Source organism: Sinohyriopsis cumingii, chromosome 4, assembly GCF_028554795.1.
Source record: "Sinohyriopsis cumingii isolate HCF-2022 chromosome 4, ASM2855479v2, whole genome shotgun sequence".
Taxonomy (NCBI): Eukaryota; Metazoa; Mollusca; class Bivalvia; order Unionida; family Unionidae; genus Sinohyriopsis; species Sinohyriopsis cumingii.
In genome coordinates this window covers 47,681,942-47,703,197 of record NC_142964.1, presented here as the reverse complement: position 1 = coordinate 47,703,197, position 21,256 = coordinate 47,681,942, and the positions used below count along the sequence as shown (strand labels likewise).

At 35.3% G+C, this 21,256-nt stretch overlaps 1 protein-coding gene across 1 annotated transcript; it reads left to right on the top strand.

Annotated features, from left to right (window-relative positions):
• Positions 1-9,785: 9,785 nt before the first annotated feature.
• LOC149801111 (uncharacterized) lies at positions 9,786-20,934 on the top strand. Its single transcript, XM_089955140.1, has 5 exons — positions 9,786-9,857; positions 10,533-10,610; positions 15,358-15,494; positions 15,992-16,069; positions 20,347-20,934. The coding sequence occupies exons 2-5, from the start codon at positions 10,586-10,588 to the stop codon at positions 20,716-20,718; spliced, it is 612 nt and encodes a 203-aa protein (XP_089811266.1). The 5' UTR covers positions 9,786-9,857; positions 10,533-10,585; the 3' UTR covers positions 20,719-20,934.
• Positions 20,935-21,256: the final 322 nt, after the last annotated feature.

Genomic DNA, 21,256 nt, shown 5'->3' with positions numbered 1-21,256 from the left:
TCCTTTTCGCTGTTTATTCAACCATCTTCACATCCATTTGGCTAGTATCGCCAATTTCCGATAAAATAAGCAATTGGTTGCCACTTAGGTTGTGCTTATTAAAATATATCCTCCATCAAATGTGAAAACTCTTCAAGGAGTTTATTGCAATTTTCCTTACCCAGGGGGATCATCAGAGTTTTTCTTTAAAGCCGAATAACAATATATCACCAATTATATGGAGGAAGGGTTCATGATATTGTAAGGTATACAGTTTTAGTAATTTGAAATTAAATAGTTGATTAATTAGTTGTGAAAAGTGTTTGTGACGTATCTTGCAGTGTGTGGCATGAAATATTAGTTTTCGGCTTCAAATAGCGTATTAATTACTCATGCATTTGTGAGACACAAAACCCTTACGAATGTGAAATTGGAGATTTATCTTCTGAAGACATAACGTGTATAGAGGAGAATTATTTGTAATATTTATGAGTTTAAGAGATTTTCAGTTGACATCGACGAAATAACGGGCAATAATGGGTACCTGGCATGAACAATGCACACTGTGAATGGTATTAGATGATTTTGATTTCAATGCCTCTTGAACAGCATGTAGTTAGGAATCTATTCCAACAGTAGGTAAAGTTATAAGAAAAGAAGTTTCTCAAATTTCGAGAAATATGTAACTCAATATATAGTAGAGTTGATAACGCCCATTAGAAGTTTACCTATTAAGCCCGAATCTTGGTCCTGCAGTTTACCCCTAAAATGATTATGTCATAGGTCATTCTTTGTTAGATTCTACGTATTGATACATTTGTCCCACAACCGCATGATTTGTTAAATGTAATCCTACCAATTGTATGGTCCTTACGGATATGGGCAGTATTAAAAGCCATTATTGTCTTCGAACAGATAGTATCTAAACTTTGCCATGCCTGAACCGCTACATAGCATTAGCTAAGTTTTATAAAAAAGCGTTCTATTCGAATTGATGAAATTGGCGATTACATATAGAGGGGCGGCTACAACCCACGCCGGAAGAAGCTTTTGTATTTTGCATATTAATATGGGCCATTACATCCCCTCATTAAAGATTTCTGACATGGAGACTTTTTTGGCAACCTATCTCTAGGGATTGTGTCCGTCTATCCGTAAATAATATAGTTAATGTCCTCTTATACTGTCGAAGATACACGTTGACAATTTCGAAATGCGATTACAGAAGGATATAGAAGTATCAAAAGTTTTCGGCATGTGATATGAGCCAAGGAAAACGGAGTTGGCATTGCTTTTAGCAGTTCGTTATATTATGTGGTTAGTAATGTGAAAATTAAAACGTTTCAACGTCAGACCTAGAATTACGGCACATCACCTGACTTATGATTATGACTTGGATGTTGCCACAGAAGCAGGCGAATGATTAATCTAGGTCATTACGTAAAACATGACAATTTTTGTTTTGATTTCCACTGAATGGTAATCAATAGGTATTAAGTTAATGAGAAGAAATAGGACACACACACACACACACACACACACACACAAACATATATATATATATATATATATATATATATATATATATATATATATATATATGCATTAAATCTGTAGTACTATTACCACGAACAGGAGAATATGTTATTTCGCTATGTGTTTACTAAACGCTGAATAAATGTCAAATAAAATGTTGCCATACCTTCAACAACAATATCACTAAATTCGTCTTGAAAGGTGAAGGTGCATGGCTATATTTCCCAGTTGACCCTCTGTAAAGATGTAGGTTTATTTATATCCGACACTATGCAGTTTATGAATCTACGATACATGCTTCTAGAGATGCGGTACTGACCTTAACAAACACGAGGTAAATCCGTTCAATTTTCTTTTAATGTAATTGTTGTTTTTTTAGGCTAGATATGTTAAAGTAGGATAGTCTTGTGACTCATTTAGAAATGTGACCTCTAAAGATATTGATGGATATATACATGTTCGCTATTTACATGACAGTGTTATTCACTAAAGAATACATACAATAAAGAATCGAGTCCTTTCACAGTACATTTACTACATTTGAATATCGAATCGTTTCGAATCTCCAGTACCAAACATTTCGGTATTGTTGGCACTCAAAGGCAATCGTCCATTTGTGCTCTGACGTTCTTATCACTGAAGAGAGCATAACCTAATGCATATTACTGAATTGTTTATATCAGCTTGTTAAATGGGACAGTGACGCAAACAGTGGAAGCTCTGAGCAGAACAATGGTCTCCAATAAAGCTGAATCAGTACTTTAATTGATCATCACCTCTTGCATTACCGTCATTTACCAAGAAATGTCCAGTGGTCTAATGATAAGCTTTCAATGTAGTTTAACATGGAATGCTTGTACAAAATACGTTTAGACAATTTTGAAATACTGTGGATGTGTTTCTGTAATTTGGCCTATGCAAAACGCTGGTAACGTGTCATTCTCAGTAACACTTGTGACTAACCATTTCTCTGGTCCTTTGTCTGATGGAAACTTAGGGAGACTAATTCTGATTCACTGAGGTTATGAAAGCAATATATTAAGTTTTAAATTTGTAACGAGATAAATGTGTATTCAAATCAAATAAAAACAATAGGACGATATTGATCATGACTATACCTAACCAAGAAGATCTGAACTGGAAATGCAGATAATGCAGTAATTAAAATCATGCAATGGCGGACTGCACAAGGAACACAACTGAAAACTACGTGGGATATTCTACAGATAGCATAATAATAATAATAATAATAATAATAATAATAATAATAATAATAATAATAATAATAATAATAATAATAATAATAACGTTTTCTATTTTGTTGAATGAATTTTGAAAAGAACTTGTTTGAATAGGTGTGTCTGTGATTGGGATTTGTAACGAAACTTCAATAATTTTTCGGTCAGATCGCTACGTTGTCTGTAGTGTGGCAGTTGATAGTGATGTCTAGTACTGGGGCATCAAGCTGCAAACATGGAAAATGATGTCACACCTAGTCTCATTATCCTGATACCAGGCCGACCAACCCTAACACTAACCTCGTAATGCTGAGCGCCAAGTGAAGCAGTTGTTAGTACCATTTTTATAAGTCTTTGGTATAATTCGAATGGGTTCGAAGCCACGACCTCCCGCTTCTGAGTCGGACACTCTAACCACTTGGCCTCCGGAGCAGATTGAATAGAAAGCGGCGGTCCTATTTGATGAAATATCAGTTACCTTTGTATAAAGTTACAAAGAACTTATTACCCGCAATATCTTGCGTCCAGTTTAGTCAATTTCCTCTGACCTGTAACTTAGTTATTTTCTCTTTCTTGGTACTATTCGAAATAGCAGCTGAAGTATGGGGTTTCTTATAGGCATCTTTTATACAAGTCCTTCATTACAAGATGCAGTTTTCTGTAAATTGTTAGCAAAATACGTTTGGTGGTTTTTTTTGAAAAAGTTGCTTAATCTGTCTATTTGCTAAGAAAGGGCGGCCATATTAGATGATATATCAGTATCATTTGTTTGATTGATTGATTGACTGATTTTATTTTTAACGGCGCGTCAGCACTGTTAGGCAATTTAGCGCCAAACAAAATGTTATTTGTATAATCTTTAAAAAATTATAATGATTTATGATTTATTGTTTTTTTTACGGCGCATCAGCACTGTTAGGCTATTTAGCAAAAAACAAAATGTTATTTGTATAATCTTTTAAAAAATTATAAAAGGTCCTATATCGACCAGCAATATAAAAGAACAAATGGTTCAAATTGAAAACAGTAAGATGCCAACGGTGCAAAATAAAGCTTCCCGATCAACGGGAGATGTAAATGTTCTATGTTAATGAAAAAAGATGAAAAGGTATTAAAATTGGACGGTATATATATTGCATAAAACTGCACAAGGTGATAGCATAAAAGTTAGAGTTTAGAGTAAATACTTACGGCTTTCAGGAAGTCTATAATACGAGTGGTGTTTATAGTATCAGAAAGTTCTTTCATGTCATGCACAATGTAATAACGATCGCGCGTAGGCTGCAGGTCCAAACACTCTATTATAAAGTGCTTGACAGTGAATGGTTCATTGCAAGAAACGCACTCTGGTGGGTTCTCACCTTTTAGTATGTGGGAGTGGGTGATATAAGTATGACCAATTCGGATTCTTGCAATGACTATCTCTCCCCTACGAATGGTTCTGTAGGAAGGAGTCCATTCTCCTAGAGTTGGCTTGATTGCATGATGTTTGTTATTTACAGCATCATTCCATGATGCCTGCCACTTCTGCCGTAAGGACTTTCTGATACTAGGTTTAAAATCAGTATACGGTATTTTAAAATCAGATGGTTCTAGAGTAAGGGCCGTTTTATCAGCGCGATCATCTTTTTCGTTACCTTTAATACCAATATGGCTAGGTTACCAATAGTATATTACATCGTGGGAGACACTCATCTCGGTATTTTTGACGAGTATGTTTTTCAATAATGGATTCCCCAGTTTTCTATTGCGTAGTGACTGAAGTACTAATAGTGAGTCGGAGAAGATGATACTGTTTAAAATACGTTTGCCTGCTATATCTTACAGAGCAAGGTCTATTGCTCTGATTTCGGCTGAAAAAATTGATGTTCCATTTGGTAAGCGAACTTGCATTGTGTGATTTCCACAAACGAAGGCTGCAGCAGCCTTTTCCTTATCCTTTGAGCCGTCGGTATAAATTATTGTGTAGTTTTTATATTCGGTGAGAAGTTCTTGATAACAGTTGTGGAAGACGGAAGGGTTTGTTTCGGATTTTTTTCCATCGTGTAGCGTAACAAGTACTTTTGGTTGTTTAAGTAGCCACTGTGGTGTTTCGGAGATGGACGTTTTCTGAATTGTAGAAAGATCTATATTTGTAGTGTCAAGGCTGGATGATATTCTAATGCCAAAGGAAGGTATGGCGTTTGGTTTATTTTCGTATAAAGTTTTGTATTTGGGTTGAAAAACAGCCTAAAAAGCAGGATTCAGAGTTTGATTTTAATTTGAAAGCATACTGTGCTGAAAGTATTTCTCTACGATGAGATAACGGTGGTTCGTTCGCTTCAGCTAGAAGGCTTTCACACGGGGATGTTTTAAATGCTCCCAGAGCCAGTCTTATTCCTTGATGATGAATTGGATCAAACATTTTAAGATATGACTTTCAGGCTGAACCATACACAACGCAACCATAGTCCAGTTTGGACCGTATTAACGTTCTATATAAACTGAGTATGACTTTTCTATCAGCACCACAGTCAGTGTGCGCTACTACTTTAAGTAGGTCAAGTGCTTTTAAGCATTTAGCTTTCAAGTTCTTTATGGTGTGGAATAAAAGTCAGTTTTCTGTCAAAGATAATACCTAAAATTTTGTTTCCTCAGCAACTGGAATAGGTATTCAGCCACCGTGAGGTGAGGTTCTTCGTGGCGTCGTCGTAACTGACAGAAATGCATGCATACCGTTTTTGATTTTGAGAATTTGAAGCCGTTCGTACTAGCCCAATTTTGAATCTTGTTTATATTTTGCTGAAGTTGTCTTTCAATTGTATGCATGTGCATTGATCGATAACTTATGAGAAAATCATCAACATATAGTGAGAAATCCACACCAGGATTCAAACACTTGGTGATGTTATTAATTTTGATATTGAAAAGTGTCACAGATAAAATACTGCCCTGGGGCACACCCATCTCTTGCTCGTGCAAATCTGAGAGAGTAGAGCCCACTCGTACCTTGAATTCTCTGTCTGAGAGGAAGTTGGATATGAAAGAGGGCAGACGGCCTTTTAGACCTAGATCGTGCAGGTCTTTTAGTATCCCGTACTTCCATGTTGTGTCATAGGCCTTTTCTAAATCAAAGAAAACCGCTACTAAATGTTCTTTCTTGATAAATGCATCGCGTATGAATGTTTCTAATCTAACCAGATGATCATTGGTGCTCCGTCCATAACGAAAGCCACTTTGGACAGGATATATTAAGTTGTTAGTTTCCACGTACAATACAAGCCGAGAATTGATCATTTGTTCCATTGTTTTGCACATGCAGCTTGTGAGTGGGATAGATTTTTCGCAATGTCGGTTAAAATAAATGTTAAATGCTGAATGGGGTCGTTAACATTGAAAACTGTATCCTCATTCTGCATAGTTTTACAGAGTGTTTCAAACTTGCCCCAGTCAGCCTTCTTTAAATTCCATTGTGGAATTACTTATCAGTTGTAGAGTTAAGATTTACACGGGAGATTGGAAAGTGATCGCTGCTGTGAAGGTCATCAGCGACCTTCCATTCATAGTCCAAAAGCAGCGAAGGAGAACAAATTGTCAAATCGATGCATTTGTATGTACCCGTGCCTGGGTGTAAATATGTCGGTGTTTTGGAGTTATATAGACACAGATCGTGTCTAGAAATAACGTCTTCGACTTTGTAACCTCTGTCACTTATATGATTTGATCCCCATAAAATGCTATTGGCATTAAAATCCCCGAGTAAAACAATGGGTGCGGGAAGCTGTTGAACAAGATTATCGAGTTCGTTTGGTACTAGGTTAGTGTTTGGTGGTAAGTAAGTGGAGCAAAATGTAAATCACTCGATGAAGAGTGACGCTTACAGCAATGGCTTGTAAATTGGTGTTTAAATGGATGAAGCTATGAGGGGCTCTGTTGTTCACAATAACAGAGAGTCCTCCTGAGGCCCTGTCAACATTCTATGAGTGGGTGTTAAACAGGGTGTAGTTTTTAAGTGTGATGTTCTCCGTATCTTTCAAAAATGTCTCCTGAAGACATAGTACTGCAGGATCATGTTCGTTTATAAGCAGAATAATATCGTGATAGTTGGCTTCAAGTCCTCTACAGTTCCATTGTATGATGGTGATCTTCATTATCAGTTTATATTGGAGATTCTGGACCTAGTTAGACCTTTCGCGGAGGCAATGTGGTTATTTCTCTGGAGGAAGTACGGGGGTGAATTTTTTGTTGTTAGGTCTGGAGGTACCTTGAGTGCATAGAGCAGATTCTTCTGCATCCATGCTCTCAATGTCGCCAAACCTGTTATATAGTTTGCTGGGGTCATCTGACCCCTTTTGTTGTCTGTTTCCGTGAGATGTTTTACTTTTTGGTGACTTCGGTTGTTGGGTATTATTAAATGTATTCTGAGTAGATGATGTGTTTTTCTGTGCTTGGTAATGGGGCGTGTTTGAATTTGGTGTTGAATCGGGTGCTTCTGTTTGTGTTTGAGCGTCCTTCGTTGTTTTAGGATTCCTCTTCACTACAGTGGAGAAGGATGGGTTAGGATGGGCTGTTTTCGCCTGTACAAGTTTTCTGGCTTCTGGATAGGGAATATTAATTGTATATGTTACCATCTGAATTTCCTTCTCCTGTTTCCAGGTATCGCAATCCTTGGAATTTGCGTGGTGCTCTTTTCCACAGTTGACACAATGCGGAGTTGCTCTACAATCAGTTTCCTGATGAGCATTGTCTCCGCATCGGCCACATATTTGGCGTCTTGAGCAGCGGTCTTCGTGATGGCCGTATTTTTGACACTTATAACACCGAAGGGGGTTTGGAATGTAAATCTCCACCTTTACTTGCAAAAAGCCAACTTTTACCACTTTGGGAACAGTTGGCTTGTTGAAGGTGAGTACAATAGTGTTGGTGTCCTGTAGATTGTTGTTACGTTTAATGTGTATTCTTCGAACTGCAGTGACACCTTCACCTTTCATTCCTTCAATGATATCAGCGTCGGTGACTCCAGCCAAGTCACGACAGCGAATCACGTCTTTGGACGTATTCAGTGTGATGTGAGCCAATGAGGTTACTGGGATATCAAAGAACGTTTTCATTTTCCTGATATTGTCTGATTGACCTCGTCGCTCACACTCAATAAGAAGACAACCCGATTTCAACTTTTTAACACTTTTAGGTGTGCCAATCGATCCTGTGATAGTCTTTTCGATGACAAATGGAGATAGTGCGGCAAGCGGTTTTGTGGCATCTTTGGACTGTATGACCATGAAGCGTGGAAATGACTCCACAATGCATGGTTCGTCGTCAGACTCTGATAAGGGCTTCGATGTTTTATTTTGATTTTTTTTGGAATTTTCCATGTTGGCTTAATTAAAATTCAGCACCCGTGCTCCCCGCCCACCATGGAGCCCAACAAGGGAACACTTTTCAAATGCCAGGGATACACAGATGCCATACTCAGTTGATAAAATTACCTTTGATTGACCCTGAAGTCGGCAATTTCTAGGGTCGGTAAATTTACCCCCCGATTGACCCGTTAAGCCACCGCCTTCTAGGAAGTCTTCTAAGACTTGGGAAAGGGAAAGATAAAGGAATAGAATATAGGGGCAAAGGTGGTATGAAGAGGGATACAAGGAGAAAGATAAAGAAGGCGAGAGAGTAAATAAAGACTTCCAAGGGCTCGGCGTGACCAGCCGATTTGTCGGAACCGGGCCCATCCCGACCACCCGTCTAAGAGAAGTAGAGGCCAAAGTAGTGTATTGCATGGAAAGCCTCTGCTCAACTACCAGGAACCTTTCCTCCCCCGACACGGGACGCAACCAACGGCAAACAGGTTGTCTCTACTTAGTCGCCTTTTAGGACACGAGCGAGGCACGTCGGGCCAATTCTACAACCCCGGACCCGCAGGGGGACGAGAGAGAGAGAGAGAGAGAGAGAGAGAGAGAGAGAGAGGACGAGAGAAAAAATGAGAGATGCCTTTAAACAATTTTATATTTGATTATTAATAATCAATGTTTAGAATATTATAGTAAGTCTATAAAAAACAACAACAACAACAACCAAACAATTAATACATCACAGTATGTGTACCACGTAACCGAAAAATTCCGCGTATAATGTCGACATGGTTTGGAACTTTGTATATTTGAAAAATACTGTAGATAAATCACATATCGTTCCTACGAACCATATTCTTGCAGGTTAATGGATGTAATTTTTATTTCAAGGTTTTAATCCAGTCCAAATTCATTTTCGCTCTCACTGGTTGGAAATACATACACAAGTGCATGTATGTGTATTCTGCTTAAGACCGACTGATCAAATATGTACTATCATGTAAATTGCATTTTACATAGTCCTTGAAGCTGACGCTTGTTGAAATAAATATTCGTTAGACGTACTTTCTCATGCGTGTCACAAGCCGTCATAAGGAGCAATCATTCACTGTGAGTATGATAAGGGTGTATCAGACTACTTTAAATAAATATCGTCACAAGATATACGTGTTCAATTATATGTATCACATTTTTGGAAATCTTGAAAAGCACTAAACATGAATTAGACATCAACTAAATGTGTTGACAAGATTTTTATATCATTTTCTAAACCTGACCGGAACTCAGTGTTTTTCTCCCCCACCCCACCCCGTTATGGTTCTGCGCTTTAAAGATAACACGAAATCTGGCTTTCCAAATACTATAAGCACTTATCTTTGTCTCTAGGTAGATGTTCCTCTCGTTCAGTACAAACTACCCAGCTTTATATATAGCCTGTTCTAAATCGATAACTTACCCACGTTATACGGAGGGTCTAAAGGGATTAATTATGGATCTGAAGTACATTAAAGTTATAATATTTAAACTAAATCACATTCTTGTCTATCGATCTTTCACAGCGTCTCGGTAAAGGAGCGAAGAAATTTAAAATATACATTAACCAAGCTACAAATTAAATTTCACACAAAAACCAAAAAGAGATCTTCGGAATTTTGTTATGTAATACTCTCTCATTCCCAATATTACTGGGCCTCTTATTGGTCTATCCATTCTAAATACGCAGTAGTGAGTTGCGCAGTTACACGAAGGCGATTGCCGAAATAAGAAGATAAAGGTATGTGTATTCATATTATTTCATTCCAAAAATGTTTAAATTGTGTGGATGTGGCATTAATTTATATTTTGTTTACATTCACCAATCTCCAATATTAACAAATGTACTCATATAATGACATATTCAGTAGTAGAACGGAAACGATGTCATTTTAATATTGGCTGCCAGCGATGTTTGTTGTTACGGTTATAAAGAAATTAGAATTGGTTCATTAAGAGCAGTTCTAAAATCGAACTAATAATATGATTTTGAGAATAAAACTACTTGATTCCGTCCTCGCGAGCAACAGGTCCAAAAGCATATACACTGTAACGTAACTTATGGTGACTGTATCGTTGAGTTATGGCAACTGTATCGTTGAGTTAAAGCGGAAGGCGTAAACGATTGGTTGAAATTATTAACTGAATTAAATAGTCAATATTCTTGTTTTCTATCCTGGCCTTTATTTTGATCAACTTGATCAAAATCACAAAAGAATACGCAACACAGAATTATTCAGTCATACATCCACTGAGATAATCAATGTATGTTGTCTGTTCTGTACCGTTTAAAAACTGATATAGCAGTGCGATCCACTAGTGAATAGACTGAATCGCATTTACCAATGTTGGAATTTTGTAAAACAACAATAATTCATCTTTGAGAATAATAGGCGAATTTCCTGTATTTTTACAGATCCAATTTTTTAATTTGTTGATTGGAGCAACTGAATTAAAATATTTACCACCATGAGCTTACAGTATGACCAACTTCGTAAGTATGGACAATTTTGTAAAGAATGTTCAGCTTTATTTTCATGTTAAAAGCGAGCATTATGTGGTGTTCCATAACAAAGTTTATATTCGTCCGTGTAGAGAATAGACCAAACGATTCGCACTTCAAGCACGTAAGAAGAAACAAAGAGGAGGTTGATTAAATGTGGCCCACAATTTTCAGATAATCAAATTGTCAAGTGAAAAACGAATTGTTTGCATGAACGCTTGAAAGTTATAATTCTTAAGTGCCATATAATGATCACACTTTTGTCTTTTATACAAATATATGTGCAAGAAATCGAAATTAACAGATTATTTTAAACAAATATGAAAGAGAGATATAAATAATTGTCATAATCGTTAACCTATATAAATTCTTGCGCTAAACTGTTAATATGAAACAGAAAATCATTAGAAGAGAACTTGTTACGCAATTATTTGTTTTAATTTGCACAAACATAAATTATGGAAGGCATGTACATGCTTATTTTCCGTATACACTTATTTACACATATACTCACCTCTGTTTGCGTGGCTTCGAGTCTCTGATTTGACCATTGGTGGGTATATGAGAAAGATTGCCAGTAACTTATCATAGGTTGGTGGTTCTTTCCGGGCTTTTCCATGTTTCTTCTTCTACCATGTATTCTGGCCGCCATGTATATTTTTTGTGCTGAAAACTGGCATTAAACCCAACAACTACAACAACAACAACAAATGTACGCTTATTTTCCGTGTACACCTTTTTCACACGTACTCTTATTTTCCGTGTACATCCATTTGTAAGTATATTGTTACCATTCTCATTCCTGATTTATAATGACAGATTAGTTTACTAAGGTTATTAAATAAGACAAATAGATCTTTCTTACATACGTACTTATTACATGAAAATTATGAAACAAATATGATAACTAGTATAATACAAATATTGCTTAACAGAACACACACACACACACACACACACACACACACACACACACACACACACTGAAACACACTATTGCGGGTAAATTAATCTATCGGGAATGTAAGCATCGCATTCTGCAGGACACCTAAGGCCTTCAGCTTCCGACTTGGGGTTGTCATATTTTCCACTTTTCGATTGATTTGAGGTATACACGTTTAGCTAAGCAGGGACATTTTGGTCTACACTTGTGACAGTAATGAGAGATATTTAAGTTGCTTCTCGGCAAATATCTATTATCTCATATATGGACATAGGTGTTATCCCCCGAGAACCCGCTAAGTCGCTCAGCATTCTATGTCCGGCAGGGCCACCCATCTATTAAAGGTCCGTATCCATGAATCGTGTCACTTGCGAAATGCATCGATCAAACTATTATGTTACATGATTACAGATAAATTTGGAACACAAAATGCAAAATACATGTAATGAGAACGACTGAAATATACAAATCACGTTCATTCCTTCTTTATCGAATTTATCACTTTTAAATCATTTATGTATTAATATAGTATAACCGTTCTTTCATTACTATTTGCATTTGTTCATACATATGATTTTCATGACCGTTTGGTGAATAAATTACCTACTGAATAGACAGGTTTTGGGAACATAATGTTATGACAGTTTGATATCTGAAATATCGGAATATATGCGTTATGTATGTCTATGTGAATACAGTCAACACATTCTCTTTTCAGTTAGTTCACTTTCATATATGTGACATGCTTGTTAAGTTAAAGGTCGTTAGTTTCGACCTTGTAGCTACATGTACACATGTAAGCTTATACATAACTCTAATATTCACAAGATGATGAATAGCATATATCTTTGCTTTTTCTGTAAGCAGTTCTGTTTTGAAACCGTCCTTTCCAATATTGTATACACATTTATAGGGCTGAAGAAATACTTTTCGAATTATCTAATATCCTCTAATGTCTCTTTTATTGAACCAATCACTGTATGTCTGCATGTTGTACATCGGCATTTATAGCCGATGTATTGAATACTTATTATTTCACATAATAAACAAATTATGCATTAAATACTGCTGTTTATATATTTATACAAGAGTTTCATTTCGAACCCATTCATTGTAATATATACACAACCTCCTTCTGCTATGTCAAAATCGACATATGTGTAATGAAATGGACTCTCTTTTCTCAAACGTTGTTAAATATAGTCGAGATAACCGGCATAGGTTTTGGCTGAACATCAGAAATAATGTTTATATTACTGTCTGCATTGCTCCTCTTCAAATCTGTTTATTAAGCCAAGAGTTATGGTTCTGTGTAAATCATCAATATTCAGGTTGCAGGCCCTGTTATGCAGTCCGTTACGTTAAATGCCCAATTGTTTAATCAGGTCGTATTTAACATAATCATGTAGTCTACTAGTCCCAATGAGCATATTCTTGATGTACAATTGATAACCGTTATATATAAATTCTTTTAATTGGTGACATTTGACAACGTAACATCTGAACGCTATCACAAGAATAAATGTTGCCCATTTGGAAATAAAATATGAATATCCAAATCCTACAAAGCTAAATAATATAGCTAGCTTTGTTGACAAGGGTAACTGTGGCCCATACGATAAAAAATATGAATATCTCAAATCCGACAAAGCTACACTTTATTGCAACAAATGTTGACGAGGATAACCGTTGCTCATGAGACAAAATATAAATTTCTCAAAACCGACAAAGTTACACTATATAGCGACGTTTTACCGGTAGATACACACTATCATAGTTGTTATTAAACTTAAACATTTTCATGGACAATTTTGCTAGGGACCCTTAAAAGCTCGTGTCTATATGATGATCAACAACTCTCTCCTCTCAGTAATGACTACAATGTTGAATACATTATGCATTGTGTAAAAGTAAACAACAGGCAGTTTTATTTAGGTATTGGATTAGTTTGAAAATGCATCCTTTAAAGCTGCAGATGCTTCTGTTGTGTCTCTATCTGGTTGCATGGGAATCAATCTTTCCTGTCGTCATTGAAAAGGAATAAGAGAAGCATCTACAATAAGTGCACTGAATAATCTCCCACGTCTGCTTTGGAACTTATGTATGCATGTTATCTATCTTTCGTCTTCTTCTCTGTTTGTATTGGAATCAAACATTCTTGAAAAAGAATAACATAAGCAACCAAAATAATCACACCCGAGAATCGCCGAAGTCTGCTATGTCACGTATGCATGCATGCCATCTATTTTTCGTCTTCTTCCATACATCCTTTAGGTTATTATCATTGTTATTTACTTTACCCATACTCATAATACGTCCGCTTCTAGCATCTCGTGTTTTGACACCTTTTAACATTATTTCCATCAAATCAACATGGTTGAAACTACCATAAATGAATACTGCTGAATCCTACATTGGTATGAAATGTGTCAGAAAGAAGATTAAAACAACAGCTCGCAAATGTCGCAATGACAGGTACAATTTTACTTAAATTTAAGAATATACATATAATTTGTCAGAAGTCTTTATGAAAATGCTTCCCCAATAAAAGACACTGGGCGCATTTCTCGGCCTGAAGGCAGAAATACAGACTTACATTGCTTGGATTTCCTCTAAAAGCTACAAGTTTGGTCCGTCTTAGAATAATTAAAATGTATAGACACAGAATCTAAATGTGTTCCTGTACAACTTTTCCCGATTATATAAAGTTCTGAGTGATTAAAACGCTTTTGATTCCATATCTCTGTCGATAATATCTTGAATATAAATATGTTGAGGTGATTAGTAGAAGTGGTATACTCAAAGAAAATACTAAAATGTATATAGATAGACGCAACCATATATGGAATGCAGTAAATCACAAGTGTTAGGTGGAATCTTCATGAGAACGTCGAAATATCTTTTGGACTTCTAAGAGTCTATATTTAGGTTTTTGGCATAAACACGTGTTTTTGATGGTATATTCCTTTCACATCTGTAAATTATGTCACAGTGGCGCATAATTACCTGACACAGAAAATGGTATTGACTACTATCTTTAGTACACTTTTCAAGAGTGATGGACACTTTTCCTAAAATACCACATAAGCTTCAAACAAATATAGACCCATACAATTAAATGAGTGAAAACTATGTTTTACTTAGCATTCCATTTAGTAGTAGATTCGCAGGAAAATGATCACATCCTTATCCACTACTCGCACCAGGAAAAGACTACATTAGTCTTATTATCTTTTTTTTTCATTGCATTGTTTTCAGTAGTAGACAACATAGAATGATCAGAGATATTATTTTGTATTTTGACTTTACTGAAATGCTATATAGGGATTATTATGAATTCATTCCAGGACGTTATACCTGGATTATATCACTGTGATTTGCTTCTCACGGTACCCTGTCACCATACCTCAGTGGATACTATTTCTAATTATTAAAAGAGATGACATATTCTATGTGACTTTTCGACTGTCTCTGATGTCTAAATACTCATGGATCTCGATCTCATTTTCAAATTAAATCATCGCTCACAAACATCAACACGAACAGCCAAGTGCATTGCGTCTTTTCCAGATGCTCATTCAAATAGTTTATAATCTTGACCAGTATCATTCGAGCTGCTTTCCTGTCATAATAAGTGCGAGAAATGCCTATTGATGACAATTTCTAAAGTAACTCCTTTCCTCACGATGACTGTGGTAATGATGATTCACAATATTACGATATGACATTTGATGCCGTTAGAGAATAGGTAACATCGTCTTTTTCAGTTGTTAAATGTTTTCTTTCCTTTATTAGGAGCGGAAATGGAAGTGAATCGCATACTACAGAATGTGATAGTGGCACATCACATAATCCAAGTTGTTAATCTAGTTGTTGGCATCATCATTTGTGGAGCAACGTCGCATTTCATTCTCATGTTGATTCACCTGTCGGTAAGAAATTATCATCATTGAATGGGCAATCACATACATAGAATAATTGTTATTATTATTATTATTATTATTATTATTATTATTATTATTATTATTATTATTATTATTCCAAGGTAATTCCTAGTTTAACTGCAAAGCGACTGACTCCAAACTCAGATTGTACTAAATATATTGTTTGCTACTAAGAAATATGTCAAAGTCAAGTAGGAAAAACCTCCAAAATCCAGAATCGCGGATAAGAAGTAAAGACACGATATATATATATATATATATATATATATATATATATATATATATATATATATATATATATATATATATATATGCATAACACGTTTCATGTTAGTGCAGTATAATGCTTTAGTGAATGCATTCGCGTATGTATATTGAAACTGTTTATATTTATGCATTAGTGATTGTACCAGAGGGAGAGCTGCAGATCACAAAACCTACACTAAATCCAGCCAATCTTAAAATTTGCCAATCTATTTTTTCAGCCCATCTTGCCTGCATTTGTTTTCGTCGTCTTCTGGATTGCATCACAATGCAATTACCAGAACCTGCGTCACATTCTTGTACGTATTCCGATTCTGTAGAAAACTCTCTCTCTCTCTCTCTGAGACAAATGAAATTCTACCAACGAGTCCAGCCTAGGGCGGATTGACTTAGAGAGCATATTTATCCAAACAGAATTGTATATTAAAGCTATAAATACAGGATGAATTTGGATTTAACAATAACACCTAGCCAGCCAATTACAGTCCATCTGTCTCCACAAACAGGCACCATATTAACTCTCTTAGTTATATTTATGTTTCTAATATTACACTAGGATGTAGATATTAAGAGTTACATTGCATGTCATGAAATGATATAATATCGGTAGAAAGAAATCAACGATTCCATACCTCAGTCTATTGCTACACTGCCTTTGATCCAGTGTCAAACCCTATCTGTAGATTGTACACTATATTTGATTCATATTCTTTCTTATTCATATCGTATAATCGACTATGACGAGTCTTAAACCTATATACTGGTCACAACTAGTGCGCAATTTAACAGTTTTATCTCCAGGTCTTTTTACCTCATCTAGTCTAAACTGTACGAATTCAGTTTATTCGCGGCGTGTTTTATCACATCCTAAAAATCGAAGAGATTTTTTAATAGTCATTCATTGACACTCAGCCCACTTTATCCAAGAATACAGTGATGAGACTCTAGCAGTGCACGAAGGCAGGAGAATGATATTGATACGGTTCGTTGTACTTTGGAAAATTTTGTATCTTATATATGTCTCAAATTGCATGTGGTGACAAATTTGACCATAATTATATTCTGAGGTATGTTTTTTATCGGATACATAAACAGTGTTAGAGAATTCGCTCGATTTCTGATACGCATATAATTAGCTTTAGCATAGCAATTTCGAAAGAAACAAGATGTTAATCCATTGATCATTCTCGTTGTCATAAACAAATCTAAAAGACAAAAGACAAAAGAAGAATCACATTATACCAAGATTAAAGTTAGCTTAATGACTAAGACACTGTGATTGCAGTCTGTTAATCCAATTTAAATTTGAACGCCACATATTTTGTGGCATCAATGAAAGTAAGTGATGTCCATTTGCCTGTATCACAGTGTAGGAAATATTGGCATACCTCTATGTCACTTCCATGTAGAATATCTGCAATTTCGTTATATATGGTGTTAGGATAACAACGCAATGCATAGAGCCAACAGCCACTAGAAATGTTATTTCCAATTTTCGCGAGATTTTAACCTTGAATAGTCGGAATTACACGAACTTTAGCAGTTATTGAAAGCGAGGAAATGAAAATGAGCCAGAGTTAAAAATACTTCATTCTGGATGTGCAAGAATGAATACATAATATGCATTTAAAAACGATAAACAGGCGTTCGAGATTTGCATGTCTGAAGTAAGACAAAGTTGTACAAACGCGAACCTAAGTAACACCCATCAATCTTACAACTGAAAAAAGATATTGTTTGTAACTCTTTTAACACGACCGCGAAAATAAAGGATCTCGTGTATAGAAAAAGGATTGTGTAAGAAAAATTACCAGTGAAAAAGAGAAATAATATTTTCTTGCAAACGCACACTTTATGCAACGTATGCAACTGAAGGCTTACTTACAGTTAGATTAAAGATTAAAAGTATAAAGCCATATAATATTCCGTCTTCTAAATGAAAGGAAATCGCGATATAACTTTAAATATTCTTAAGTGTCAGCTGTGACGATGTGAAAGAACCCAATAATATTTGCTATCATCGCTTAATATGATAGAGAGTTTTGAATTTGTGTTTGTATCGCACTACGTGGAGCTGTTTGCCGGGTACGTGAAAACATGTTGACACATATAATTTCTGTTTTATGACACTTAGAATTTACAAACTGTAAGTTGTTGATTAGTCACTAGACATTATGGTCGGTGTCATTTTCGGGTTTCAAATCTATCTGTAATTATATTACAACCAGTAGACGGGTTGCAGCTATTGTACTTACAATACGTAGAACAAGGCTATAAAACTGACCATTCTTGAGTCTAAACAACTCCCAGTTTTCAAAAAACAGAACAACACATACCTTTTTGGAAGTAAAACCGTCAGTCCTTCAAGACGTTAGTCTACATAACGAATGTGATGGATTCAATTCACGACTCCAGGACCAAATATATGTCTCTCGCATCAAATTGTAACTTAGAACTAACTCCAATTTCTGAGATTCTCTTTTAAAGATTAAATATTTCTTATAAATAAAAAATTGAAACTATGTTTCTAATGCTTCAAATAACGAACAACAAACTCAACATAAAGAGAAAATTGCAAACGATATTACATTTAAAGAACAGGAAAACAGTATAAATATATTCATGAATTAGAAATGATAACGTGACATTTAGTGAAAGTCCGTGTCAAGAACTCTAAAGGAGACGGGGTGGAATATACGGCAATTAAGACAGAAGACTAGGAAATGGTTTCAAACTATTTATATAATTTGAAAAATAGAATCTTTACAAATAAGAAAGTCCTAAATTTAATTTAGCGAGACGAAACATTCGCAAAAAATGAGTTAGACATTCTAACGGTAACTGAAAATAATTAACCGTGGTTTAAAATCAATAATTAATTTAGACAAGGTGATCTCATTCCTCGATGCTTTTTTTCCTTTTGTGCGGAGATGCTAACTCATTCGATTCAGAACATCCAACTATTAAAAGAATTACATTTACAAACACAGAATATATTATTTCACTGTAATGACAATGCTCTCACCCTAGATGGCTCAGAGACCTCCTTAGGGTCAGCTATATATAGTATCTACCAAAATCGTTTTTAGAACAATTGGGAAGTCTCTTCAAGCATGTATCATTTTGTCACGATTACATAGGGACTTTATCTTGTCATATTTGAAAATGAGGCATTACTAAAATGTTTAAACTGGATTGAAAGGAGAAAGTATACTCATCTGGAAACGTTTCAAGTTTTAAAATATTTACCTAATTTTGGAATATTAGAATAAAACAAAAGAGATAGAGTGTTCAATCTCCCTCGTTGGTACTACAATTATCGAGCTAGAATATATATTTAACTGAAGTAGCAAAGATGGCCCATGTAAAAATGTATGACGTTTTACAATATGATGTAAAATAATATATGTTGTATATGGGAAATGATTGATGAAAAATGGCACATATATGCATCTTTTGAATCTCTACAAAAACACAAATATAATTTATATACGGCCCAGACATATTTATATATAATATATGTACGTATTGACTTACGTACGGTCTCAATGTTTGCACTTTTGTTGCGGGTATTAGATTGGAAAAAACATGCAACTGTTTTGCATACATATCTGTCATTTAGGGAGACATACCGACAGAAAGAAACATACACCAATATCTGCATGCATATATATAATGGTCACACCACAAATGTTATCTCCCTCCTTTCGCCTAACTCGCTCTACTAAATGAATTTTGAGACCTTTTAATTATTAGCATTTGACATTCCTTTTTTTTCCGTTTCCTATTTAGCACATATTAAATTCTGTATTGAGTCTAAAATAAGAATATCGCGTTTAGAAGGTTATGTGAGATAGGGTTATTTTTAAATCGGGTCCTACTTATATACGGAGAAGAATTTTAAAAAAACATATTGTGCAAAAAATTAACAAATATGTTCTCAATTAAGCTTTCTAACAATGGTGTGCTATCCGTTCACAAACTGATTACGCTTAGCAACAATAGCAAATACTTTAATTAAACTGAGTGGAATATTTGTTTACAAGTGATACAATGATCGCGTTTACTTTGAAATAACAACCATAAAAGCAGTTGATGTAGCTTGATTTCAAGCAACATCACGTATGAATTTGTTTTCACTTATTTGAAAGTTTAATGGATTTTAAATATGTGTGTAGAATAAAGTTAATGAAAACGAACTTCTGGGATAAACCAAACATGTACAAGTTGATTCAGTTTTCAAGTTCTAGTGAGAAAAAAATCATTATGTTCAATACGTAAACATATGTATGAAGTGTTGAAAATAAGTCATATTCTACTTAGGGTACATTATTATATGATGGTTTATACTTTTCCATCCTTTGATTTCCAGCTTTTGTTGTTTAAAATATCGGAGCTTTTCTTAGTATTATGTATCACATTTATTGACCACGTAATGTTTTAGTATGTACTGTATAAGGTTATACATGGTTATAAAAGGAAACAATTGAATTGAATTGAACTTCGTCTGGGGGTGAACGATGTATTGATTTGCTTTTGATATTTCTCATTTCTTACACATATTATCTAATTGCAGGTCCACTTTAACTGTATCCTAAGTATCTTGTGGTTCATGGCCGTTTTCCCAATTTTCATCATATCAATTATCATACCCATGGACACGTACGGATATCCTTATTCAAGAGCGGTTGACGCCGTACCCGTAGTCGTGGCCGTTTTCAACGGCATCCTGAGTTTCAGCTCAATAAGTTTTGCAGTCTGCGCAATCTGGAAGGCTGCTCGAAATGTTGCTCTTAATGCAAAACTTGCCACACTGCAACAGGTCGATGGACATAGTCTCTCTCCATTCCCATACGACACAAGAAATACGTTTACAGACAATAATGGCATACGCATTCCTCAAGCCACTTATGGTCAACATATGTGGACAACGGTAACGGTACAGTAACAAGTACAGCTCATTTCGTCTCCAATTTCCAGCATCAGATGATGCGAGTTTAATCAATTTATATAGGATGATACAAGTTCCAATTATCAAACTGTATACAAGTTTGTACTTTCAGAGTTTCACTAAATTTCTTCCAAATAATTTACAAATGTAAGAAGATGGTTGATACAGGAAATTAAAATAAAGGCCTATGACATATTAAAAAAATTAAGAATTGATTTTGTTTGTCTTGAAACTTCAGCATGCGATATGAGCCACGGAAATCGCAGCTGTGATTGCTTTTAACAGTTCGTTATATTATGTGGTAGTACTGTGAAAATTAAAACGTTTCAACATCAGAACCAGACTTATGGCATATCAACTGATTTACGATTATGCCTTGGATGTTGCTACAGAAGCTGGCGAATGATTAATCTAGGTCATAACGTAAAACATGAACATTAGCCATACATTCAACTCAAGCCACGGCGAATACCCAGGTAATATATGTCATTATTCATAAGGTTGTTTATGCACAACTATTTTATACTAACACAAT